Source organism: Camellia sinensis, chromosome 2, assembly GCF_055761805.1.
Source record: "Camellia sinensis isolate YWXY chromosome 2, ASM5576180v1, whole genome shotgun sequence".
In the NCBI taxonomy this organism is placed as follows: domain Eukaryota; kingdom Viridiplantae; phylum Streptophyta; class Magnoliopsida; order Ericales; family Theaceae; genus Camellia; species Camellia sinensis.
Window position 1 is genome coordinate 50,269,804 of NC_138962.1, and position 26,187 is coordinate 50,295,990.

The following is a 26,187-nucleotide window of genomic DNA, read 5'->3' on the forward strand; positions in this document are numbered from 1 at the left end:
AACCTTTCTGAGTGAGACTATAACCTAAAAAGACATATAAGACAGACTGGGCACTAAGTTTGGTCCTATCTTTACAGGGTAAAATGACAAAACAAGCAGACCCAAACACACGAAGGAGGAAGTAATTGGAAAGTTGATAAAACAAAGCCTCATAAGGAGACCGACCAGAAAGAAGAAGGGTAGGCATATGGTTAAGAAGAAAAACAGTACTAAGAACTGCCTCACCCCAAAACGGAGTCGGAACGGAGGCAGAGAGAATGAAAGACCTAGCTGTCTCAAGTAGATGACGGTCTTTACGCTCAGCTCGACCATTTTGGACAGGTGGATCAGTACAAGAAGTTTGGTGAATGATACCCAATTTGGCCAAATATTCATAGAATTCAGTTTTAAAGTATTCCCCGCCCAAGTCAGACCACAACAATTTAATAGTAGACCCAAACTGTGTAGTGACCATAGACTAGAAAGTACGGTATATCTGGTAGAAGTCAAACTTATGAGTCATAAGATAAACCCAAGTATAACGGGTGTAGTCATTAACAAATGACACATAGTATGCAGAACCCCCTTTGGTAAGAACAGGAGAAGGGCCCCAAACATCAGTATGAATTAAAGAAAACGGCGTATCAGATATAGAAGTACTTTTACGAAAAGGTAAGGTTGTCATTTTAGCAAGTTTACACCCTCGACTTTCAGTAAGGTCACTAGGAGAAACTTGACCCAATATACCTAATTGAGCTAAAGATCGTAAGCGATCAGCAGACAAATGCCCTAATCTAAAATGTCAAAAGTAAAAAGGACTAGACAAAGAATCTAACTGAAAAGAGGAAAAGGCAGTTGGAGAGGTTGTCATAGGTAGATGCAAGCTCTCCACCACATAGAGGTCTCCAACTCTATGGCCAATTCCAATCTGCAGCTTGGACATCCGATCCTGCATAGAACAGATAGAAGAAAAAAAGATAACATCAAAACCAGAGGCACCAAGCTGACTGATAGATAATAAACTGACAGATAACTGAGGAACATAAAGGACATATAGAATAGAGACAGTAGACATAACAGACGGTAAGACAAACCCAACAGATATAACAGACATACCAGACTCATTAGCAACATTAACAGTAATAGGAAAGGGAGAAGGAGTACAATTTTAAAGTAAGGAGAGATGGGGAGTCATATGATGAGAGGCACCAGAGTCAAAAAACCAGACAGAAGAAGAAATACCTGAAGAAAACCCAAGCAAACCTGAATGAAGAGAGGAAACAATGGAGGCAGACGGGGATGGTTGAGAGGTAGACAATGTATGCTGAAACTGACTAATTTGAGCAGTCAAGGAAGCCAAGTCAGGATCAGGAGCCGGAGCAGATGCAGTAGAACTGGCGGGAGGCCAAACGGTACTCAAAGGAGGAGCACAGAACTTGATCGGAAACTGCTGAGAAGACGAGGTAGACACCGGCGAAGTAGACAAACATCCTTTCTTGAGACAATGATACTTCTAATGGCCTTTCTGATGGCAGAAAGCACACTCATAAGAAGCCAGAGACATTATAGTAACCAGAAAACTGAGGGGTTCAAGTGCAATCAAACAAAATAGCCAAACCAGGGATTCAAATGTAATACTCAAAATCTAAGGGGTCAAATTGTAATAATCAGGAACTTGTTTGGTCCAAACAAGAATAAATGAGAACTGGGTAATTTCAAGACCCTCACAGTGGGTCAACTTCAAATAAATCAGATATGTTGACTAAGAGAAGTATAACCAAATAATGTCGAATAGATGGGTCACCGCTCAGAAGAAGCAGAACCAGCAAAAGAAGAGACGAACCTCGTTGGAGGGGAGTCCTGTAGCGAGAGAGAAGACCAGCAATCGTCAACAAGAAAGAAAGGGCTTTGATAGAACCAGAACCAAACGATCAATGAAGCAAGAAGCTTCAATCGACAACAAGGTCAGAGAGAGAGAGAGAGAGAGAAAGAGAGATCATGAGCCAAATTGAGCCAAGGAAAAGACTCACGGCGAACGACTGTGACACTCTTCAACCGATGGCGCTAGGGTTTCGCAACCAGCTCTGATACCATGTAAGATTCGTTCCTGAAAGCTTTTCTGTATATTCAATCGTGCTAGTATAAAGATTACAACCAATATATATAACAATCCTAACCCTAATCTGAAATAAGAAATACAATCAATCTAATATTCACAATCAATCTAAAATGCGTATCCATAATTAACATAATATTCTCACAGTGACTTCTTGAGTTGATTTCTTCACTACCTAAACCAAATAAAATTATGGTCGTACTCGAATGGGTAATAAAGGTTTGTCAAAGATTATTGGCATGGGTGATGTTTGCTTGGAAACAAATTTGGGCTGCAAGTTGTTACTTAAAGATGTGAGGCATGTTCCTAACATTCGCCTCAATTTGATCTCTATCGGGAAGCTAGATGATGAAGGCTACAACAAAAAATTTGGTGATAGAATATAGAAGTTCACAAAGGGTTCTTTTGTGGTGGCTAAGTGCAAGAAGACTCATACACTTTATTCGATGCAAGGAAAAATTTGTAAAAGTATTGTCAATGCACTTGAAGATGATACTTTTACCGAATTGTGGCACAAGCGGCTTGGACACATGAGTGAAAAAGGACTGCAAGTTTTGTTCAAGAAAGAGTTTCTACCCAGTTTGAAAGGTACACATTTTAAAACTTGTGTTCATTGTTTGGCAGGTAAACAACATAGTGTTTATTTTCATAAAAATACTGCTTCTAGAAAAGAAAATATTTTGGAGTTGATTCATTCGGATGTTTGTGGTCCTTTAAAAGTTAGAACACATAGTGGTGCACTTTATTTTGTTACTTTCATTAATGATTATTCAAGGAAAGTTTGGGCTTTTGCACTAAAAACTAAAGATCAAGTTCTAGATGTGTTTAAGCATTTTCAGGCCATGGTTGAAAGAGAAACAGGGCAGAAATTGAAGTGTATCTGAACAGACAATGGTGGTGAATACATTGGGCCATTTGATGAGTATTGTTACAGCCAAGGTATTCGGTACCAAAAGACAGTTAAGAAGACTCCTCAACAAAATGGCATTGCTGAAAGGATGAACCACACCATTGTGGAAAGAACAAGGTGTCTGCTTTTACATGCTAAATTGCCAAGATCCTTTTGGGGTAAGGCAATGAGGACAGCGGTTGATAGAATCAATTTGTCTCCTTATCCTTTGAATGGTGATGTTCTGGAAAGAGTTTTGACCGGCAAAGATGTGCCTTATGAGCACTTGAGAATGTTTGGTTGCAGAACCTTTGTTCACATTCCAAAGGATAAGAGGTCCAAACTTGATAGCAAGTCAAGACAATGCATTTTTCTTAGCTATGGGTGTGATGAATTTGGTTATAGATTGTGGGATCCGGTTGACAAAGCCGTGCTGTTGTGTTTCTTGAAGACCAAACAATTGAAGACTTTGACAAAGGTGATCAACTGGAGCCAAAAACTAGTGGATCTTATTGACATGGATCAATCTCCTTCATCTTTGGGTCAATGATGAAAATGGAGGAGATGTGCAGCTACCTCTTGAAGATTTAGATGATGATACTACTCCAAATGAAGTTGAGCCAAAAATTGAGGAAGAGCATCCAACTCAAGAACCACCACCACAACTTGAGCTGAGGAAATCTACAAGGGATCGGCAACCTTCAAGAAAGTATCCTCCCAATGAATTTGTATTGATTTCCGATCAAAAGGAGCCCGAGAGCTATCAAGAAGCAATTGAGCATGCAAAGAAAGGTTATTGAAAAAAGGCTATGGAAGAAAAAATGAATTCCTTACTTGAAAATCACACTTACGATTTGGTGAAATTGCCTAAGGGGAGGAAAATTCTGAAAAATAAGTGAGTTTTCAAATTGAAGAATGATGGCAAGAATTTGAGGTACAAGACACGTCTTGTTGTGTAAGGCTTTGGGCAAAAGAAAGGCATTGACTTTAATGAGATTTTCTCGCCATTTGTAAAAATGTCTTCTATTCGGATTGTATTTGGCATGGCTTCAAGTATGAACCTTGAAGTTGAACAACTTGATGTGAAGACCGCATTTCTTCATGGTAATCTTGAAGAAGAAATTTACATGGAGCAACCAGAGGATTTTGTGGAAAAAGAGAAAGAGAAATTTGTTTGCAAATTGAAGAAAAGTTTGTATGGTCTCAAGCAAGCGCCGCGGCAATGGTACAAAAAAATTGACTTTTATGATGAATAATGGTTTTTCTAAAACCACTTCGACCATTGTGTGTTTGTGAAAAAAAAATTGGATGACAAATTTATTATTCTTTTGCTTTATGTTGATGACATGTTAAATGTAGGTCAAGATTATACTATGATTAGTAGATTGAAATTGGAGTTGAGCAAGTCTTTTGCTATGAAAGATTTGGGGCCGACAAAACAAATACTTGGTATGAAAATTGTTCGTGATCGCAAAAATGGACTGATTTGGTTGTCTCAAGAAAGCTACATTGAAAAAGTTCTTGAGAGGTTCAACATGGATAAAGCAAAGCCAGTTGGTTGTCCGCTTACGGGTCACTTCAAGCTTAGTTCGAATCAATGTCCTACAAGTGACAAAGACAAGGAAGAGATGCAGAAAAATTCCTTATGTTTCAGCGGATGGTTCTTTGATGTACGCCATGGTTTGTACAAAGCCGGATATTGCTCATGTCGTTGGTGCGACGAGTTGGTTTCTCTCTAATCCAGGTAAAGAACATTGGGCAGCGGTGAAGTGGATTCTGAGATATCTTTGAGGGACTTCGAAGGTGTGTTTGTGTTTTGGGAATAGTAAGTCGATACTTGATGGGTTTACGGATTCCGACATGGCCAATGATGTTGATTCTAGGAAATCTATTTCAAGGTATTTGATGACATTTGCAGGGGGAGCTGTGGCATGGCAATCTAAATTACAAAAATGTGTTGCTCTCTCAACTATCGAAATTAAATTTATTGCCATTACAGAAGCTTGCAAAGAAGAGTTATGGTTGAATAAATTTTTACAAGAGTTGGGTTTGAAACAAGAAAGGTATGTGCTTTATTGTGATAGTCAAAATGTTATTCATTTGAATAAAAATTTCACTTTTCATTCTAGATCAAAACACATTGATGTGAAATATCATTGGATTCATGATGTGTTAGATTCGAAATTGTTACAACTCGAAAAGGTTCACACGGATGATAATATTTCAGATATATTAACGAAGACTTTGTTGAGGGACAGATATTTAAAGTGTCAAACTTTGGCAGGTATGATTGATGTCTTCACTTGAGTCGGTAGGGGAAGAAATGTTGGGATATACGTCCTTGTTGGAGTATGGGACCCAATTAGTTTATTAAAATATTTAATTTAGTTCGGTGTTGGTTATAATATATTTTTATATATTATATCTAATTTTTTGGAGGTCCAATGGATATTTAATAATATGTTTGGTAACGACTAGAGTTTTGATAAAAAGCCCAAAAAGTATTGTTTTTGTTTTTTCTCAAGTGAAGGCAGCAGCTATTTTTTGTGTGTGTGTGTGCGCGCATGCGCACGCACGCGAACGCTGGGTGATCATCTTCAGTGGGGTAATCATCATTATGGACAAGCATAGTGCTGCTGTTTTGTTTCAGTGGGTTTGGCTTGGTGGTGTAGTAGAAATTGTGTTTGGTTTGTTGCTACTGTTGTTTCTGATTCAAAATTGATTTGAGTTATTATTTTGAGTTTTCTACAACTCTATTCGAAGACTTTTGTTCATATATTTGGTATTATTTATTTGTGATTATTTAAAATTCACTTAAGGGTAGTTTGTGAGACCATTCATATCTTGTTTGTAATCGTTTGGAAACTTTTTGGTTGATAGTGGAATCGAATTTCGATCCCGTAAACGTACCTCACATTGAGGGAACCACGTTGTAAAGATAAATTGATAGAGAGAGATACAGAGAGAATGAATTATGTATTGATTGATTATTGATTGTTATTGTATGTACATTATATATGAGATGTGAAGTGGAGGTGGAGTGGTGGAGTAGGTGAAGTGGAGGTGGTAGTGGTGTAGTGGGTTAGGTTTAGTGGAGTAGGATTAACAGCCCCCCTCAAACTCAAGGAGGTTAGACACAAACCAACTTGAGTTTGGAGAGAGTAACAAAACAGGAAAGTAAACTGATAAATAAAAACAAAACAGGATAGGAGACACGGTATGGTCGTGTCAGACCGTTGTAGGAGACACGGTATGGTCGTGTCAGACAGTTTACGGGGTCATGTCGGACCGTTGTAGCAGACACTGTGTGGTCGTGTCAGACCGATGTAGAAGACAGTTTATGGGGTCATGTCGGACCGTTGTAGAAGCGGACCGGAATCAATGTCGGGACAGTTTACGGGGTCATGTCGGACCAATGTAGCAGACACTGTGTGGTCATGTCAGACCGTTGTAGAAGACAGTTTATGGGGTCATGTCGGACCGTTGTAGAAGCTGACCGGAATCAATGTCGGGACAGTTTACGGGGTCATGTCGGACCGTTGTAGCAGGACAGTTTACGAGGTCATGCCGGACCGATGTAGCAGGACAGTTTACGAGGTCATGCCGGACCGATATAGAAGCTTGTAGTGGTGCACCAAGGGGGCGACTTAGGGAGTGCGCCATGGGGTGGCTTGGGTGGTTCGCAGGGTGTGTAACCGTGCTCACCATGATATATGTATAACCCCCCCTCAAACTCAAATAGGTGTGAAGATAGAAACCTATTTGAGGTTGAAACAAAGGGATTGATAAAGTGGAGCAAAACAGCTCAACACAGAGTGAAATGCGCAAGCAGGATGGCAAGAATGGTACAAGGTTGTTGGAGCAGAAAAATCAGTGAGGTGGTGTTGAATTTGTGTTTTGTTTTGTGCTTTTTTTTTTTTTTTTTTTGAGGTTGGTTTGGTTTTTGTGGAGAAGAAAATAAAATAAAGATAAAAAAAAAAATCAGAAGTGATTTCTGAGGCCTGGTGGGGTAGGATAATATAGAAATATATATATATAAAATAAAATAAAGTAAAAAGCAGAGGAGGCTGGGTGTGTTGGGAGCTGTGTGTGTGGGGAGAATGGAATAAAAAAAAATAAGAGTGGTTTTGTGTTTAAAGAAAAGAAGAGTCGGTGGGCAATATTAAAATAAAAAGAAAGGAAAAGAGTGGGTGTAAAGTGAGAGAGAGAGTCATTGGATGCATGTCTCAATGTGTGCTGTCCGTGTGTATGGTGATGTCCCATGTACCTGTGTGTGTATGGCAGCCTTCTTTTTTTTTTTTTTTTTTTTTTTTTTTGGTACTCCAACCCTTTGCCGAGAGAGAGAGCTAGAGAAAGGGAGTTGCTGCCATGCATATGTGTGTGTAAGTGCTCCGTCTGTCCTCCCCCGACCCCAAAGAGAAGTGTATGTCTGTGTATCAGTGTGTATGCATCTGCTGGGTGTCCCTCTTGGTGTGTATGGATCTTGAGAGAGAAGAGTGTGAATGGTGTCTATGTGTGGCTGGTCTGTGTTGGGTGTGTCTCGTGAGAGACCCAGCTAGAGAGAGGAAGAGAAGAGAGCTAGTGTATGCATGTATCTGTGTGTGATCAGGGAGAGGATTGAGCTGCGGCTATGTGCAGAGGATTGAAACCAGACGCAAGGAAGGCCGGTGTCGCGACGGAGCTTCGGCAAAGGGACATCGACGTGCAAGCGGAGGCGGTCTCCGGCGACTGAACAGTAGTGCACTCGGCAGGTTGAAGAAAGGAAATTTCAATGTATGTGTAGAAAATTCGAGCGGACTAGGTTGAGGTCCGGCGGGCGGCCAAGGCGAGGTTGCTGCCCGCCCGCCGGAAGGCGAAGAACACCAAGATCTTTAACCTATAGCTCTGATACCATGTAAAGATAAATTGATAGAGAGAGATACAGAGAGAATGAATTATGTATTGATTGATTATTGATTGTTATTGTATGTACATTATATAGGAGATGTGAAGTGGAGGTGGAGTGGTGGAGTAGGTGAAGTGGAGGTGGTAGTGGTGTAGTGGGTTAGGTTTAGTAGAGTAGGTTTAACACACGTAAAAATTCTTGTGTCACTGTTGATTTAATTTATTTGCATTAATTTTTATTTCCATTGATTCATTTCGTTGTGAAAAATCATCTATTTTTTCTAACAGTTAATCTCCTCCCTATTAATCTACTAATCAAAGAGGCTCCAAGGCTATTTGGGGAGCACTTCAAGAAGTAGAATACACCATTTAAGTTCAAGTTTTTTTTTTTTTATATGAAATTAAAATTTAAAAATTGCACTAGTAAGGCTTAGTACTTGAATTTTTGAAGAATTCAATAAATAATTGAATATGTGAACTGTAAATTTCAATTTCAGTTATTTTCCGAATTTCACGTAATGATTCCAAGCTCAGAACTGAATAAATCCATTAAAAGTTCAGTGATTGCTGAATTTGATTATGCAAAGTTCAATGCAAGCAGAACACAATCCAAGAAACATTGACTTCAATTGACGAGAAGGATATGTCAAAAACAACATAAAATCGAAGCTAACAGAATCGGAACTCACCTTCGGCATTACTAGAGGCCTGAAATAACCGAGAAAAAACCAGAAATAGGCAAAGAAAAGCCGAAGATGAGATCGCCGAGACCGCTCGATCCATTGCCACAACAATTGCTTCAGCTAAAAACCTACATATTCCTCATCAACTCTTAGAACTAGTAATTAAAAAAAAATTAAAATTTAAAAAAAAAAAAAAAAAACTCTCAAAATCAAATATTGGTTGAAGGAAATCTAAATCCCTTGGTAGCCAAACATTGGCACCTATCGGTTGATCGAAAATGGGAGTCGGAAGGGGAAGTCGTCGCCGGAGCTCACCGGAGGGGAACTGTTTGGAGCTGACTTTGACGCGGAAAGTAGTTAAGGAAATTTTCTTTCACTTTCCAGGCAAAATTCTGAGAGAATGCCGGAGAGAGAGATAGAGATTGAATTCAACGGTCCGTAGGGAAGGGGGGTAGAGAGAGAGTCGTTTGTGGCGGGGTTTTAGTCAAAGCCTCTCTCTCTTTCACACTCTCTCACGGTGTTTCTCTCAATCTCTGTTCTCTACTCTACTCCTTGACTGCTATTTTCCAAGTAGAAATTTGTAGTGTGCTTGGTTATTATTTTTTAAAAACACTTCTCTATGGATAATTTTATTTTTTTATTTTTCATATTTTTTTATTTTTATTAAATTTTTTTAATATTTTGAGCAATTTTTTTAATTTTTAGACATATCTAACGTAAATATACCTAAAAAGTAAAAAAAAAAATTGAAAAAAAACCTTTTAAAAATTCACTAAATATCAAAAATGCAAAAACAAATACGAGAATTCAGTACATTTTTTGTATTTTTTTATATTTATTAATTTTTAAAAATATTTTTTCATAAATTTTTTACTTTTTAGATATATCTAAGTAAGGTGCATCTAAAAAAGTAAAAAAAAAATATTTAGAATTTTAAAAATATTCACTAAAAATAAAAAACACAAAAGCCAAAAAACTCAATTTTTAAAAAACTTAATTCAAAAAACTCAAACCAAACACACTGTAACTTTCTTTATTTTTATTTCTTGAATTTTTTTTTTTAAAAACAAAATCAGAAACGAACTTCCTTACATCTTATCTTACATATTGGGGGGAAGAAAGCTAGAGCTTAACCATAGCCCTTGTTCCAAAGAAGTCATAGTTGTCAAATCACGTAAAAATTTCAAAGCAGGTCGTAAAAATTTTAAAGTATGGGATTCTTAAAATATAATTTTATGAATGTGACTGTTTCAGCAGAAATAAATGAGTTGGTGAAAGAAATAGGTATTATCATATTTTGTTTGAATAGTCATTTAAATTATTTTTATTTAAAAAAAGGCGTACCAAAATAAAAGAGAAAAAATGTAAGGTTAAAATAAATATTTTATTTCAGTCCATTCTATCATAGCAAATGTGTTCAAAAAAATTTGGTATAGAGAATCTCATGTCAGTTATACTGTTAAAAAATTTAGACACAAGGTGGATATTTCATCAACATGAGAGAGGGAGAGACATGAAATGTCATTTTTGCAACAATGGCTACATCTATGTGCATATCCATTTTTTAAAAAATCTTTTTTCTGGGTATATCGACCCCTCTCTTCTTCAAAGATCACTCCATTGGTAGATTCTATTGAGCCTCGGCAGAACATTTTTTATCTCATTCGTATTCTTAGATTCGGCAAACATGAGATGTTTCTGACACTTGAAGAAGTGCATCGAATTTTGGAGATGTCCCTCTGCTTTCAATCTTCCAAGTTATATTCAGAGATCCCAAACGCTTAACAAAGCTATAATTAGTAATCACAAATGCTCAAGTGTTATAATTTGCTTTCAGACTAAATACAAAATGTATTTATTGGTGTACAAAATATATGCTAATTGAACACATGACATAGCCTTTCCAGCCATGTTTTTGCTTATACCTAAAAATTCATAATCATCGTCATATAAACCGAGCTAAAAAAAATAAAAAGCTAAAGAAGAGAAATCATATACACAGATGGTATATATCACATTTGAATAAAGAGTGGGACTCCAAGAGACTTCACTGTATGCTGAAAACAAAATCCAATTAAAAGATCATCTCGGACCGGACAATTCTTCTGGAGGGAGGTTGGGAGTGGAGTCGGGAAGGTTGTTGACTTGGGCAATGATCCAATCGTTATTTTGGTGGTGGATATTGACGAACTCTTGCCGAAACATCTCCTCCTTCTGCCACTCTTCCCACTTCTTCGCCAACCCATCGCCTTCGAGCATTCTGACAACTTCTGACATCTTGGGACGTTCCATTGGGGAGTTCAGCGTGCAGAGCAAAGCCACCTGGATAAGTTGCTCCACCTCATCTTCGACATAGTTTCCCTGCATATCTACATCGACTAGTGTTTCCATCTTCCTGTCTTTCAGAAGTCCTTTTACCTGAATTTTTTGGGTATTTTGAATCACAGATGTAGGTTATGAAATGATCTCATTAATAAGGAAGAGCACCGTCTATCCATTACTTTCCAAATTAGAGAAAGCAGCATAATAGTAAAAGAAAATATAAAAAAATTAGACTTTTGAAAACTGATAATAAAAATGAAATGGAAAGACAAAGGTGGCTTATGATTTTCAATTTTGATTCAAAATTTCCTTTTTTTCTGTCCAAATTGAAATGTGTGAAAAATTTCAATATAGAGTTTAGGGTGTCCAAGGTAAAGACTGAGCCTCAAATAGTATTATGGTGTATTTTTCTTTTCAAGGTTCAACACTATGAAATAAAAGATGACTAAATTCTAAGTTTCCTGGCATTTGAAAACATGATGGTCATTGAAGATTATGATACTATAAAAATCAGCAAATCACGATGATGACAAATTTCTTCAATATAACTGTTGAGTGGACTTTACTTTAAAATGCAATGAGCAAGACATTTTTTTTTTTTTTTGAATACCATCATGAACATTACTCGACTCATTTTTATTTATATAAACAACAGAATAAAAATTCCATTCATGTGCTTTTGACAAATCTTATAGCTAGCAAATTGAAAGTAGATTTTTTACAGAAGGGCCTTTAAGATAAACTCAAAGAATGTTATGAAAACAGTCAACTCAAGTACCCTAGTTACATAATTAAAACAGATCATATGAGAGAAATAAATGCTTACCCAATCAAACAACATAACGTCGTCGTCATTGGCAAGTCGACCAAGATCAAAAGCCCTTTGTCCAGTGATGAGCTCCAGAAGCATAACTCCATACCCAAAAACATCAGTTTTCTCTGAAGACTTTCCAGTGGAGAGGTACTCGGGAGCAATATGCCCAATTGTACCACGTACAACAGTGGTAACATGTGTATCCTTGTAATCCATAAGTTTCGCTAACCCAAAGTCTCCAACAACTGCTTCGAATTCCTCATCCAACAATATATTTGCAGCTTTGACATCACGGTGAATTATCTTTGGATTGCAATGATCGTGCAAATATGCAAGGCCTCTTGCGGATCCCAATGCAATTCGCTTCCTTTTGGGCCAATCAAGTGGGGGTTGTGAATCAGGTCGCTCTACAACAATGAAGCAATTAGATCATGGAAACATTGTTGAGATTAAGTAGGGTTGGGAATATTGATTTTTAAAATCTTCAACATTTGCTCAAAAACTTTGGGTCAACTACAATTTTTTAAATATTAGCACCTAAAAATACAATATACGTGAATAAATTTGAAAAAATAAAAATAAATAAATAAAAACAATTCAGTAAAGACAAAAAAAATATGAAAATGTAATCCCCCCCCTCCCCCACCCCCACCCCCAGTTTCTTCTGCCTTCAATGTTTTTTCCTCTTCATATTTTAGTCTTTTTATTTTATTTTATTTTAAAACTTTTTAGATGCATCAAAAAAGTATTTAAAAAAACTAAAATATGAAAATTTTTCTACCATTCTATAAAAATTGAGTTTTTTTTTATTTTTTGTATGTTTTGTTTTTAGTGAATTTTTTTAATATTTTAAGCAAATTTTGTACGTTTTAGATACACTTAATGTAAATACAATTAAAAAGTATAATATTTGTAATAAAAAAAACTTTAAAAAATTCACTACATACCAAAAATACAAAAAAAAAATTGAAAATTCGGTACATTTTTGTATTCTTTTGTATTTATTGATTTCTTTTAAATGTTGTTAAGCAAATCTGCCGGTCCTAAGCCTAGGTAAGGGAGGAGGGTTGTGTGTTAAGGTAGCCGATAGCCAATACGTAAAAAAGCCGCTCGGATCCTTTATGGCATGAAGCCTAATACTCTAAATTGATTAAATACTAGGTTGTTCCCCTTAGGTGATACGTTGTGCCTGCTTCCGGGTGTTTCGAAAAGTGAGCAAAAAGCGCCGCATTGACACTTGGGTGAGGTGAAAATGGACAAAGGTTTTCTCATTTTTATGGACGAGCGCGAATAAAGAAGCTAGTCCAAGATTTTAGGTTTAGGGTAGTCACATGGAATATAGGAACTTTAACTGGTAAGACTATAAAATTGGTAGATGTCATGATTAGAAGACGAGTTAGTATAACTTGCGTACAAGAAACAAAGTGGACGGGTGAGAAAGTTTGGGAAATAAAGAATACTGGTTTTAAGCTATATTATAATGGCAAGGATAGGCACAAGAGTGGCTTAAGAATAATAGTTGCCAAAAATCTTGTAGAAAATGTAGTGGCGGTCATTAAGAAATGTGATAGGATTATGTTAGTTAAACTAGTTATTGGAGAGAATATAGTGAACGTTATTAATGCATATGCCCCCCAAGTAGGATTAGATGATTAGACTAAGAGAGTTTTTTTGGACCAAATGAATGAGGTATTATAGGAGATACCCGTAGAAGAGAACCTAGTTATAGATGGTGATTTCAATGGCCATGTAGGAGTAGATAAACTAGGGTATGAGAGGGTGCATGGTGGGTATGGTTTTGGTGATAGAAATGAGGCCGGATAGAGCATTTTAGATTTTGTGTTGGCTTCTGACCTAGTGGTGGCCAATACTATGTATAAGAAGAGATAGGAGCATTTGATAACCTTCAAGAGTGGATCAATTAAGAGCCAAATAGATTACTTTCTAGTAAGAAAAGGGGACCGTCTAAAATGCGGCGACTGTAAGGTGATTCCTGGAGAAAGCTTGGTGTCTCAACAGAGGATTTTGCTACTAGATTTATGTTTTAAAGGGCAATACCAAACTTCGAAAGATAGTGGGCGTCGCAGGACTAGATAGAGGGACCTAAAAGGGAATAAACTAGATACATTTAAGAATAGAATGTGAAAAATCTAGTAATCCCCTAGATATTGATTTGTGATTATGTATCAATTTTAAGCAGTAAATAAGAATCCCAATTAAACAATCAAGACAAATCGACACAACGATTTTACGTGGAAAAATCACAATTGGAGCGGCTCTAATTGTGATAAAAAAAACCACAAGCAAAAGCCACAAAACAATCCACTAAGAAGACATAAAGGAATTATACAAATGTACTCTCAATTACCTAGCGAACCCACGCTCGAATCGAACCGACCCCTATGTGCCTCTTCTAACCTCGTCTTCACCTCGGAATTGTCTTGCCTAACGTTGAATCCACAACGCCGATGTCGAATCACGACGATGAGCCACTCCAGAATCCACCAAAGCTTTAAGCTCGAATTCCACAGAATCTACCAAAGAAAAACACTCTCTTTTGTATTGAACAAAACAAACAATCCTTTGATGTACACTTTTCAAACAAGATTTAAACTTAAACAAACATAAAAAAAAAAACTAGCAAAGAAGCTCCAGATATAAACCCTATCCAAGAAGAAGATCTGGAAGCCGTAACCCTAAAATCTGACTAAAACACATATTTATAGAAAATCGAGCCGCGATGGTCGCTCGAGCGAAGGATCTCTTGCTCAAGCGAGGAGACTAAAACGCATGTTTTCCAAGTGTAGTGTCGCTTGAGCGAGAAATGCCACTTCTCAGTATTTTTACAGTCAGTGAAAACTTCTGGGACCAAGGATTCTTCGCTCGAGCAACAAAACAACTTCAACTGTAATTTTGCTTTCTGGTTTCAGGGGCGCCGCCCCTTGTTCCCCGACATAGTCAGCGAAGTGGCAAACACGAAAGAATTAACTTCTGAAACATCTTTGCAAGGCACAATTCGGGTTGGATTCGCATCTAAAAACTCATAGCCTCATTGAAATAAAAGTTGAATAAAATTACAACTGAAAGGAGTTTTGTCAAACGGGATTACTAAGAATAAAAACCTAACAGAATGGATAAAGAAGGTACTTGGGACTTGGAAAATGATGCTAACACTGTGTGAAACTCGATGGCCAATTGTATGAGGAAAATCTCAAGGGAATTTTTTGAAAAGTCGAAAGGAAAAGGACCCAACTTTAGGAAAACTTGGTGGTGGAGGAAGGAGGTCCAAACGGTAATAAAGACCAAAAAAAAAAAAAGCTTTAAAAAGTTACAGAATAATAGAACTGAGGAAAACCTTAAGCGCCATAGATTGGCTAATAAGGAAGTCAAAAAGGTAGTGAGGGAGACTAAGTTGAAAGCTTATGATGACCTATACACTAGATTAGATAGTAAGGATGGAGAGAAGAAGATATACAAACTTGCTAAGATAAGAGAGAGGAAAACAAGAGATTTTAATCATGTTAAGTGCATCAAGGGTGAGGACTCTAAGGTGTTGGTGAATGATGAAGAAATTAAGGAGAGGTGGAAGAACTATTTTGAGAAGTTATTAAATGAGGAACATGGAGGTAGGTCAAAAGGGGAAGAAGTAGGCAGTAATAAGGAAAACCACCACTATAGGTTCTATCGTAGGATTAGAGACTTTGAAGTGGAGTTTGTACTTAAGAAGATGAAATTGAATAAGGCTTTAGGACTCGATGATATACCTATTGAAGCGTGGAAATGTTTAGGTAAGAAGGGGATTGTTTGGTTGATTAGGTTATTTAGCAAGATTTTGTTGACAAGAAAAATGCCAGAGGAGTGGAGAACAAGTATTTTAGTGCCAATATATAAGAATAAAGGAGATGTCCAGAATCGTAACAACTATAGAGAAATCAAGTTAATGTGTCATACAATGAAAGTGTGGGAGAGAATGATGGAACGTTGATTGCGAGATATAACAGAGGTATCAGAGAATCAATTTGGGTTTATGCCTAGTAGGTCAACAATGGAGCAATCTATCTTTTGAGGAGAGTAATAGAAAAAAAAAAGAAAAAAAAAGAGACATTCATATGATTTTTATCGATATTGAGAAAACATATAATAGAGTGCCTTGGGATATAATCTAGTGGGTGTTAGAGAAGAAAGAAGTGGCAAAAGGTTACATTAATGTGATTAGGGATATGAATGAAAGTGCTGTGACCACTATTAGATCACCTGCTGGAGAGACTAGTGAATTTTTAATTTCTGTAGGGTTATACTAAGGACCAACTTTAAGTCCTTATCTTTTTGCTTTAGTTATGGATGAGTTGACGTGCAATATTCAGGATGATGTGCCATGGTATATGCTCTTTACAAATGATATCGTGTTAGTGGATGAGACTAGAGAAGAAGTTAACACGAAGTTAGAGATTTGGAGAAAAACACTTGAGTTTAAAGGATTTAGGATAAGCAGAAATAAGATAGAGTATATGGAGTGTAATTTTAGTAGCAGTCATAATGGGAGCAAATGAGAAGTAAAGATTGAAGACCAAAAACTATCTAAGAGTGAACATTTTCAGTATTTATGATCAATTATCACAACGACTAAGGAGATTGGTGTGGTTATGGTCCACAGAATTAAGGCGGGGGTGGCTTAAGTGGAGGAGTGCGTCTAGAGTACTGTACGATAAACGAATACCCATTAGACTAAAATGGAAGTTCTATAGATTTGCTATTAGACTAGGGATGTTGTATGGAATGGAATGGAATGTTGAGCAACTAAGAAACAACAAGTAGAAAAGATGAGTGTTGCTAAGATGAGAATGCTAAGATGGATGTGTGGCAAAACTAGAAAAGACAGAGTTAGGAATGAGTATATTCAAGAATGGGTTGGAGTAGTACCAATAGAAGATAAGTTGAGAAAGAATAGATTGAGATGGTGTGGAATATACAGCGAAGACCAATAAAGACAATAGTGAAGAGATGCGATATAGTGACGGTAGATGGTATTCACGTGAGCTAGTGTAGTAAATAGATATATGAATCTCCTTAATTTGACCAACAAAATGGAGAAGAAGGATTGATGCAACCGACCTCATTTGATGAGACTTAAGACTTGGTTTGATATGGCTTGGTTTGGTTTGGTTTTACAAATATTTTACTTTTTAGGTACATCTAGGTTAGATGCATTTAAAAAGTTAAAAAAAAACATAAAATATTAAAAAAAATTCATTAAAAACAAAAAAAAATATGAAAAATAAAAATCTCAATTTTCAGAAAATTAAAATTCAAAAAATTGAAACCAAATAGAGTGTCATAAAACCGTTTTTGAAAAATCAAACTAAACAAGCCTTTTCTCTTGGTATCAAATTGGGAATTGGAATAGAAATAAAGCATATTGTATCAAATCTACTAAAAGTTCTAATGAATATAATACTTGACGACCAATTAAAAAAGGGTAGCATATGAAGATGCATGCAAGTAGTACCTCTTAAACAGGAGGCAACACTTCCATTAGACATAAAGGGATAAACAAGCAATCGTTCTGTCAGTGTCATGCAAAAGCCACACAAAGGCAGTAAATTTCGATGGACGGCCATGCTGACCATTTCCACTTCTGTTTGGAACTGCAGCTCCCCACCCTGAGTGCGTTCCTCTTTTAGTCTTTTTACTGCCACTAGAGAGCCATCAGCCAATCGTCCTTTGTATTCCATACCAAACCCACCTCTTCCTAGAATATTTATGTTGCTAAAATTATCAGTTGCAACTTGTAGTTCATGCAGAGAAAACCTCTTGAGCTGTCCTAGATGAACTTCTGGACCCTTTTCAGCTGAAGAGAAAGGGGAAATGCATTATACAACACCATAACAATCAATTTAAGCCTTGTTCAAAAAAAAATATAAATAAAAATCAATTTAAGGCATTTTCAACTTGGTCCACTAACCAGGTACATCAAAGAAACTGTCCTCTAGTTTCCTTCGCCGCCACCAAACAAGTGCGAGAAACAACAAGGCAGCACCAGCAACAACTCCTCCAGCAATGGCTCTAGTGGCACTATTAGTAAGTTCACTCTTATTGTGCATTCCCTTCACAACTGAAAAGTTTTGATAGGAAGACAATTCAATGGAATAAAACAATGCCATGGTTTGGACAATCCAGGTGCAGAGTCTAGTGGAAAAATTAGATTCTAACTTTACCAACATATCATAAGTCGCTAATCTAAAGAAAGCTAAAAATTGTACGATACTCGGACAAATAAAAAAGATCAAAGCATGGAGGTTTCCCTAGAAAATAAGTATTGGTCATCATAATTTAATATGTGGGGAAACTAAAACCTATACATATTGGTTTAGGAATTGACCTAACATACAATTTATTTTCGTATAGTTGCTTTCAAAAGCAATAATGTGCATGAAGTAAGAAAGAAAAATTACAAATCCAGTCAAGTCATCTGTGACAAGGTCTGAATAGGCAGCATGGAACGAAATTTATAATTAAAGAATTGAGGAATTGAAAGTGTTGGACAAACAGAACAGAACCCAATATCAGTAACAACCTAGGATAAAACGAAACAAACCTGAAGCAATAGATGGGGGTGGCAGCGAAAATGGAGGCGGTGGAGGAGTTGGAGGAATTGTTAAATTATTATTTCGAAAACTGAAAAATGAAAGAATAGTGGTCAGCATATGTCCAGATGAGTCACCCGACTCCACTAGTATGAAAAATGATGTTACCATCAACAAACCTGCTGGAAGTAAAAAGTTGAAAGGAGCCATTAACTGGGACAACTCCTGTTAAGTGATTGTTTGAAAGATCACTGTATACCAAATGGCAAGACGCCATATCATATTCTCGTAGTTAGTTTATGCCAATTAAAGCTAATCAAAAAAAGAAACAAAAAAAGAAAAACCTTTATTATTCCCCAAAAGGAAAATAAAGTGTGGTGATATTAGCACCTCATGAATTATTTTGAGTTCCCATTTCTTTGGGCCCCACTTATAAATTTTGAAAGAGTTGTGCTATTAGCACTCCATAAATTATTTAGACCCCCCATTTCTTTGGCCCCCATTTATAAATTTTGAAACCCTCAAAATTTCTTCCCCAAAATAATACCAAAATTATCCTTGTGAAAACATTCCACCTATTGAATGCACACCCCCTCACAACCCCACACCCCAAAAAAACCCCTTTTCCAAAAAACCTCAACAAAACCCATTAAGAAGAAGAAGAGCTAATATGATTACTGTCTCTGCTGCCTCATCCACCATTGTCACAGTTGGTGTGCTCTCTCTCTCTCTCTCTATATATATATATATATATATATATACATACATACATAATTTCTTAATTTTCTCGTAATAATTTCTTCTCTTGCAGGAAAAAAAATTATAAGAATTGGTTTGGTTGGTTTTATTGGTAGATATTATAAAATTGTGAGTTTAGCAAAGAACTACGCAGCAATATTATCAAAGCTACGCGATGAAGGAATAACTTTTGAACCGGATAATGGATTTGGCCTACTTCCGATAACTTCTGCAAGTGTTACAAATTTTGACCATTCAATGTTCTAAGAAATTTTCATGTTCGGACATGTATTCCCGAACATTACTTATTTGTTCGGATTACCCCGAACAAATAAGTAATGTTCGGGCCTGTATTCTCAAACTTGAAAAAATGAAAATTTCTGCAAGCATTAACAATTTTGACCGTTCAATGTGTTAAGAAATTTTCATGTTCAGACTTGCATTCTCAAACAAATAATAAATGTTCGGTTACTGATCCCCGAACAAATAAATAATGTTCAAACTTGTGTTTCCAAATTTCGATCATATGTTCGGGAGTTCTCTTCTAAAAAAATGACGAACATATTTTATTATTTTTGTCATTTTTTTCGAAAAACTTAAATCTCCTTTAAACTAAGAACAACATCAAAGTTATGAATCTCCTCTAAGGTTTTATGGTTGTACTCCTCTCGTTTTATGGAGTTGTCGTTACTAGAAAAACTTCCACTCATTGTCATTGCCGGAGAAGTGTAGGTAATCAAATGGTTGCCACTGTTACAGCCGGAATATTGCTACCAAAGGGTTTTCAAGGTTTTGAGGGTGGGTAGGTTTTGAATGTGGGATTTGGTAAAGATGGATGGGTGGTGATGGAGGTAGGTGCTCTCATAAATCCTAATTCATGATGTAGTGGGTATGTAGGTTATTGTGAGATGGAGTGTCCCAAAATTAATAATGTTCTTTTTAGTAATTTTATTTGAGGTTATTATTGTAATAAAAAAAAAGTTAAAAATTGAGGGGTGCAAAATAATTTATGGGGTGCTAATACAGCACTCATTTTGAAACCCTCAAAAATTTCTTTCCCTCATAAATAATACCAAAATTATCCTTGTGAAAACATTTCACCCATTAAATGCACACCCCCCACACCCCAAAAAAATCCCCTTTTTAAAAAACCCTAACAAAACCCAACAAGAAGAAGACGAGCCGATGTGATTACTGTCTCTGCTGCCACATTCACTATTGTCACAGTTGGTATGCTCTCTCTCTATATATATCTATGTACATAATTTCATAATTTTCTCGTAATAATTTCTTCTCTTGCTGAATTTTTTTTATATAATAATTGGTTTTGTTGGTTTTGTTGGTAGATATTGTAAAATTGTGAGTTCAGTAGAGAACTACGCAACAATATTATCAAAGTTACGCGATGAAGGAATAACTTTTGAACCTGATAATGGATTTGGAGTTCTTCCGATGACTTCTACAAGTGTTAAAAAAATTTACCATTCAATGTGTTAAGAAATTTTCATGTTCGGACCCACATTCCTGAACATTACTTATTTGTTCGGGAATGCTTCTTGAACAAATAAGTAATATTCGGGCCTCTATTCCCGAACTTGAACAAATGAAAATTTCTGCAAGCGTTAACAGTTTTGACTATTCAATGTGTTAAGAACTTTCAATGTTCGGATCAACATTCCCGAACATTACTTATTTGTTCGGGAATGCCTTTCCGAACAAATAAGTAATATTTGAGCCTGTATTCCCAAACTTGAAAAAGTGAAAACTTCTGCAAGCGTTAATAATTTTGACCATTCAATGTGTTAAGAAATTTCTATGTTCGGACCTACATTCCCGAACATTATTTATTTGTTTGGGAACGCTATCCCGAACAAATAAGTAATGTTTTGACCTGTATTCCGCCAAAAGGTTGCCACTGTTACCACCGGAACATTGCCATTACCGAATAAGTGTAGATAGTCAAATGGTTGCCACTGTTACCGCCGGAATATTGCCGCCAAAGGATTTTCAAGGTTTTGAGGGTGGGTAGGTTTTGAAAGTGAGATTTGAGGAAGATGGATGAGTGGTGATAGAGGTTGATGTTCTCATAAATCCTAATTCATGATGTAGTGAGTGTGTAGGTTTATTTGTGAGATGGAATGTCTCAAAACTAATGATGTCCTTTTTAGTAATTTTATTTGAGGCTATTATAGTAATAAAAAAAAAGTTAAAATTAAGGGATTCAAAATAATTTATGAGGCGTTAATAGCAGCACTCAAAATAAAGAACATGCCAACTTGGTACTCACAGGACTTGAAGTGAATTGATAGTAGTCAATGACATAGGAATAGTTCCAGACAAAGTGTTGTTGTTAAGCCGTCTATCCTTGCAAATAAATACAAGGAACAGGCATCAGCACATTCCAAACAATCAAAATGGTATATCAATAAAATTCCTAGGGACATGGCTGATCAACGCTAGTAGATGCACATAATACATGCAACATGTGATCAATCGGAGCCCTCTGTGCAATATAACCCAATTTCGGATGAAAGTTGATCTGCAATGTACAAACAACTAGTAGATGCACATAATACAGTAACATATGATTAAAACAAATAACCCTTCAGCACTGTTTGCCAGGATGCTATTTCTTAATCATGGATCAATGTGCATTTTAATAATTTTACTAAGAAAAAGTAAAAATCAATGCATTTGTCACCAAAATACCTAGTCTTTATAGGCCCTACTGTATATTAATCTAGACATCTTGACAACAATGGGATTTCCATCTTTGGGGTTGATTTCAATCAAACATGCAATATCCTAGACTGAATAACTTGAATAATTTGTTTTAAAGCATTTTTCTAAATATACGGAAAAAAAATAAAAATAAAAATGATAGAGAAATCATGAGAGTATATTATTTAAGAAATCACTAAAAAACTAAAACAAAGCCACTGTATCCATATTCCCATATATCAACGCATAAGCAACCCACTTTTGAGAAAACCTTGTAAAAAGAAAACTGAAATACAATAAAAGTAAACTTAAACAGGTGCACAATAAATTTAATAACATAAGTAAAAAATATGAAGGATATGTAATTCATACAGGAAATGTAATTTCTGAAGCCTGCCCAATGTGTCCGGGATGATACCACTCAAATTGTTCAAGTAAAGATCCAAGCTCACCAAACTTGTCAAATTGCCAAGCTCAATAGGAATTCTTCCACTTATGTTGTTGCTATAAAGCTCCCTGTCAAGAAACATGTTAATAATATGCAAACCAAAGGGACAAACAAAAGATGATCATGTTATTAATGGGAGAAAAATTGTGCAGCAATATCAAGATAATGAGTACAAGGGGAACAAAAAAGGGCTCAAGCAACCAACTATGAACCACCCATTTTTAAAAGACAACCTAACACAATAAGCTGCTAGGAAACTGGAGTTTCTTTCTAGAGGTTAGTTGTTTCATCAAAGTAAAAGATGCACATGATCACAATCAGTACAAAATATTAACAAAGAAGTCAAGACAAATGCTTTAAGGGGAAGTCAAAACATATTTAGCTCTTTTGCAGATGAAGTTGTACATGACTCCAAAACCTAGCATTGCAATAGACTGATTTATTTATTCATTTATTTATTTATTTTTTGCGGGGGGTTACAATGGAAGCCAATAAAACAAAACACTACACATGAACTCACCTGGGAATGCCCCAATCGGAGGTATCCCAAATCATTCAAAGCACAAGAATATGCCCCTTTAGTCATTTGTTCCTTTTTAACCAGAAAAGCTGAACAATATCATGTATTCTCCAGGAAGAGCATGTTTTCAAGGTTGTCTTTATACATAAAATGATGATATCCAGATAGTCAAATCAAGGGAATGAAACTAGGGTCTCAAGTGTGTTGAATACAGCACAATGAAAGATTCAACAGAGGATTCAAAACTACGACATATAGAAAGTAACTGAGTTTCGCCAAAACAAAGTTAATTTTTGTCAATGCACATTATTATTTCTCAACATCAGAATATGGCCAAAAATAAAACTGAATTATATTTTTGTAAACAACTATAGAGAGGGAAGAAAATTATGACCCCAAACTTGTTACGTTTATTAGCTTATGCAATAAGTAATAAGAAGCGTACATTATACAATCAACTATTAAGACTTTCAAGGAGTCACCAAAGTTCATGTTATTGAAACTGTAATACAAAGATATCATCTTTAAAGTAAATCCTCATATTCTCAAAAGGTAGATATAGAATAAGACTAAAGGTTATGAAACAAGTGATAAATTAGTATGAGCTAAAGTAGTACTGAAGTACGACTCACAAGTACTGCAAATTCAGAAGCAGTCCAAGTTCTGGAACCAGTTGACCAGACAAGTTTGCATTTCCAAGCTCACTGGGTGTACACAAATGGAAGCAAAATTCATCATCAATCACACCACTGAAAATGGTAGTACGAAAGCAACAATAGTTTCGTATAGCAAGTTACATCACAAGAATTGTCACAGATGTTAGCAACTTACACTCTTGTAACGCTGTTCTCACTGTTGCACGTTACACGATACCAAGTGCAGGGATTGACAAGTGTAGCATCCCAACTTTGCAGAGCATTATTAGGATCAGTTAAGTTGGTCTTCAGCACATTCAAGGCATCTACTATTCTTCATGAAAGAGGCAATCATCAGGTACTTGTCAAAAGCATTAACATTGTTAGAGAATATTTCCAAGATATTCTATTCCTATATTTACCTATTTCCTTGCTTAAGTTATTAAATGATTAGCACTCTAGGTTTCTTTGTTGATCAGTCTATGCAACCCTATAAATAGGCTACCACTTGTAATAGGTATATCAATCTCAATACAATATTTCACTTTCACCATAATTCTAACAAACATCATCAACCAAAACAAATCCCAAGAGGATGTAAGCTACTAAGTTGTGTAACAGACTAACACTCATACCATAACATGAAGATTTTCAAATTCTACAACTAAATTCAACATTACTAAATACAACATCAAGGCCTTGTTTGATTAGCAGATTATAGCATAAGATTAGGATTATTAATTCATGGCACTCGCATTCCATTGTTTGGTTTCCGATTTTGTTATTCAAATTAAATTCCAGTGGCCATTCTATCCAATAAAATTGGCCCATTTTTTAATCCTACAACTAATAACATAAAACATACATGTAATTGAGATTATATATTTCCATATCTATTGCGAAACAAACATGGACAAGAGGAAATTATGTACCTCACTAATCCAACTGGATAACTAATCCTACACTAATCTCATGAATTGTTAATCCCCTCACTATTAATCCAACAAATCAAACAGGCTCCAAGGCTATTATTAGGAGAGCACTTCAAAAAGCAGAGCACACCATTTAAGTTCAAGTTTTTTTTATTTTATTTTATTTTTATATGAAATTAAAATTTAAAAATTGCACTAGTAATGCTAAGTACTTGAATTTTTGAATGAATTCAATAAATAATTGAATAAATGAACTGTAAATTCCAATTTCAGTTATTTTCCGAATTTCACGTAATGATTCCAAGCTCAGAACTGAATAAATCCATTAAAAGTTCAGTGATTGCTGAATTTGATTATGCAAAGTTCAATGCAAGCAGAACACAATCCAAGAAACATTGACTTAAATTGACGCGAAGAATATGTCAAAAACAACATAAAATCGAAGCTAACAGAACCGGAACTCACCTTCGGCATTACCAGAGGCCTGAAATAACCGAGAAAAAACCAGAAACAGGCAAAGAAAAGCCGAGGATGAGATCGCCGAGACCGCTCGATCCATTGCCACAACAATTGCTTCAACTGAAAACCTATGTATTCCTCATCAACTCTTGAACTAGTAATTAAAAAAAAAAAAAAAAAACATTCAAAATCAAACTTTTAGTTGAAGGAAATCTAAATCGCTTGGTAGCCAAACATTGGCACCTATCGGTTGATTGAAAATGGGAATCGGAAGGGGAAGTCGTCGCCGGAGCTCACCGGAGGGGAACTGTTTGGAGCTGACTTTGACGCTGAAGGTATATAAGGAAATTTTCTTTCACTTTCCCGGGAAAATTCTGAGAGAATGCCGGAGAGAGAGATAGAGATTGAATATAACGGTCCGTACGGAAGGGGGTTAGAGAGAGAGAGTCGTTTGTGGCGGGGTTTTAGTCAAAGCCTCTCTCTCTTTCACAGTCCCTCACGCACTGTCTCTCTCAATCTCTGTTCTCTACTCTACTCTTGACTGGTATTTTCCTAGTAAAAGTTTGTAGTAATAGTTTTCTTTATTTTTATTTCTTGAATTTATTTTTTTTTTAAATTTCAAAAACGAACTTCCTTACATCTTATCCTACATACTGGGGGGAAGAAAGCTAGAGCTTAACCAAAGCCGTTGTCCCAAAAAGTCACAATTTTAAAATTTTCAAAGTACAAGAATTGTAAATCATAAAAATTTCAAAGTATGAAACTCTTAAAATATAATTCAATGAATGTGAGAAATAAATGAGTTAGTGGAAAGAATAGGCATTATCACAATTTGATAGAATAGTCATTTAAATTATTTTCACTTAAACAAGGCATACCAAAACAAGAAGAAGAAAATGCAAAGTTAAAATGAGCGTTTCATTTCAGCCCATTCTATCATAGCAAATGTGCTCAAAAGAATTTGGGTATAGAGAATCCTGTGTCAGCTATACTGTTAAAAAATTTAGACACAAGGTGGACGAAGTGTGTTATTTCGTCAACATGAGAGAGAAAGGGGGAGAGAGAGATGAAATGTCCTTTTTGCAACAATGGCTACATCTTTTATGAGCATATCCATTTTTTTAAAAATCTATTTTCTGGGTATTGACCCCTCTCTTCTTCAAAGATCGTTCCATAGGTAGATTCCGTTGAGCCTCAACAGAGCGTTTTTTTATCTCATTCATATTCTTAGATTCAGCAAACATGAGATGTGTACCACATTTGAAGAAGTACATCGAATTTTAGAGATATCCCTTTGCTTTCAATCTTCCAAGCTTTATTCAGATATCGCAAATGCTTAACAAAGCTATAATCAATAATTACAAATGCTCAAGTGTTATAATTTGCTTTAAGACTAAAAACAAAATGTATTTATTGGTGTATAAAATATATACTAATTGGACACATTACATAGCCTTTCTAGC

At 35.9% G+C, this 26,187-nt stretch overlaps 2 protein-coding genes across 8 annotated transcripts in view; both read right to left on the reverse strand.

Moving 5' to 3' along the window:
• Positions 1-9,119, reverse strand: part of LOC114289866 (BRASSINOSTEROID INSENSITIVE 1-associated receptor kinase 1) — a 60,675-nt gene extending 51,556 nt beyond the window's left edge. Inside the window, exons 1-2 of the mRNA XM_082909259.1 lie at positions 8,867-9,119; positions 8,558-8,679 (exon numbers count right to left, since the gene is read on the reverse strand). Coding sequence (XP_082765385.1) covers positions 8,558-8,651 — 94 coding nt within the window. The 5' untranslated portion in view covers positions 8,652-8,679; positions 8,867-9,119. The remainder of the gene's footprint in view (positions 1-8,557; positions 8,680-8,866) is intronic.
• A 1,228-nt stretch (positions 9,120-10,347) lies between these two features.
• Positions 10,348-25,363, reverse strand: LOC114289864 (BRASSINOSTEROID INSENSITIVE 1-associated receptor kinase 1). Of its 7 annotated transcripts, none has more exons than XM_028233685.2 (12): positions 24,968-25,353; positions 24,731-24,852; positions 23,530-23,659; positions 23,331-23,402; positions 22,103-22,246; positions 21,297-21,368; positions 18,451-18,522; positions 18,283-18,362; positions 17,650-17,799; positions 17,194-17,535; positions 11,700-12,094; positions 10,348-10,969 (listed from the first exon to the last, which is right to left on the reverse strand). In XM_028233685.2, the coding sequence occupies exons 2-12, from the start codon at positions 24,822-24,824 to the stop codon at positions 10,634-10,636; spliced, it is 1,887 nt and encodes a 628-aa protein (XP_028089486.2). In that variant the 5' UTR covers positions 24,825-24,852; positions 24,968-25,353; the 3' UTR covers positions 10,348-10,633. The 7 variants fall into 7 exon arrangements, with proteins under 7 accessions (XP_028089486.2, XP_028089485.2, XP_082770485.1 ...); XM_028233684.2 differs by having other exon boundaries at positions 24,731-24,878; positions 25,022-25,352; XM_082914359.1 differs by having other exon boundaries at positions 23,530-23,662; positions 24,731-24,844; positions 24,968-25,342.
• Between the last annotated feature and the right edge of the window lie 824 nt (positions 25,364-26,187).

What these genes read in the sequence shown, in the direction of transcription:
- LOC114289864 (XM_082914359.1), bottom strand. Translation starts at nt 24,824, where the DNA reads ATGGATCGAGCGGTCTCGGCGATCTCATCCTCGGCTTTTCTTTGCCTG. An exon ending in CTTCAGAAATTACATTTCCT is followed by an intron (nt 21,369 to 22,102) that starts GTATGAATTACA and finishes TTGCAAGGATAG; the next exon opens with ACGGCTTAACAACAACACTT. An exon ending in TGTTGCCTCCTGTTTAAGAG is followed by an intron (nt 12,095 to 17,193) that starts GTACTACTTGCA and finishes TCATTGTTGTAG; the next exon opens with AGCGACCTGATTCACAACCC.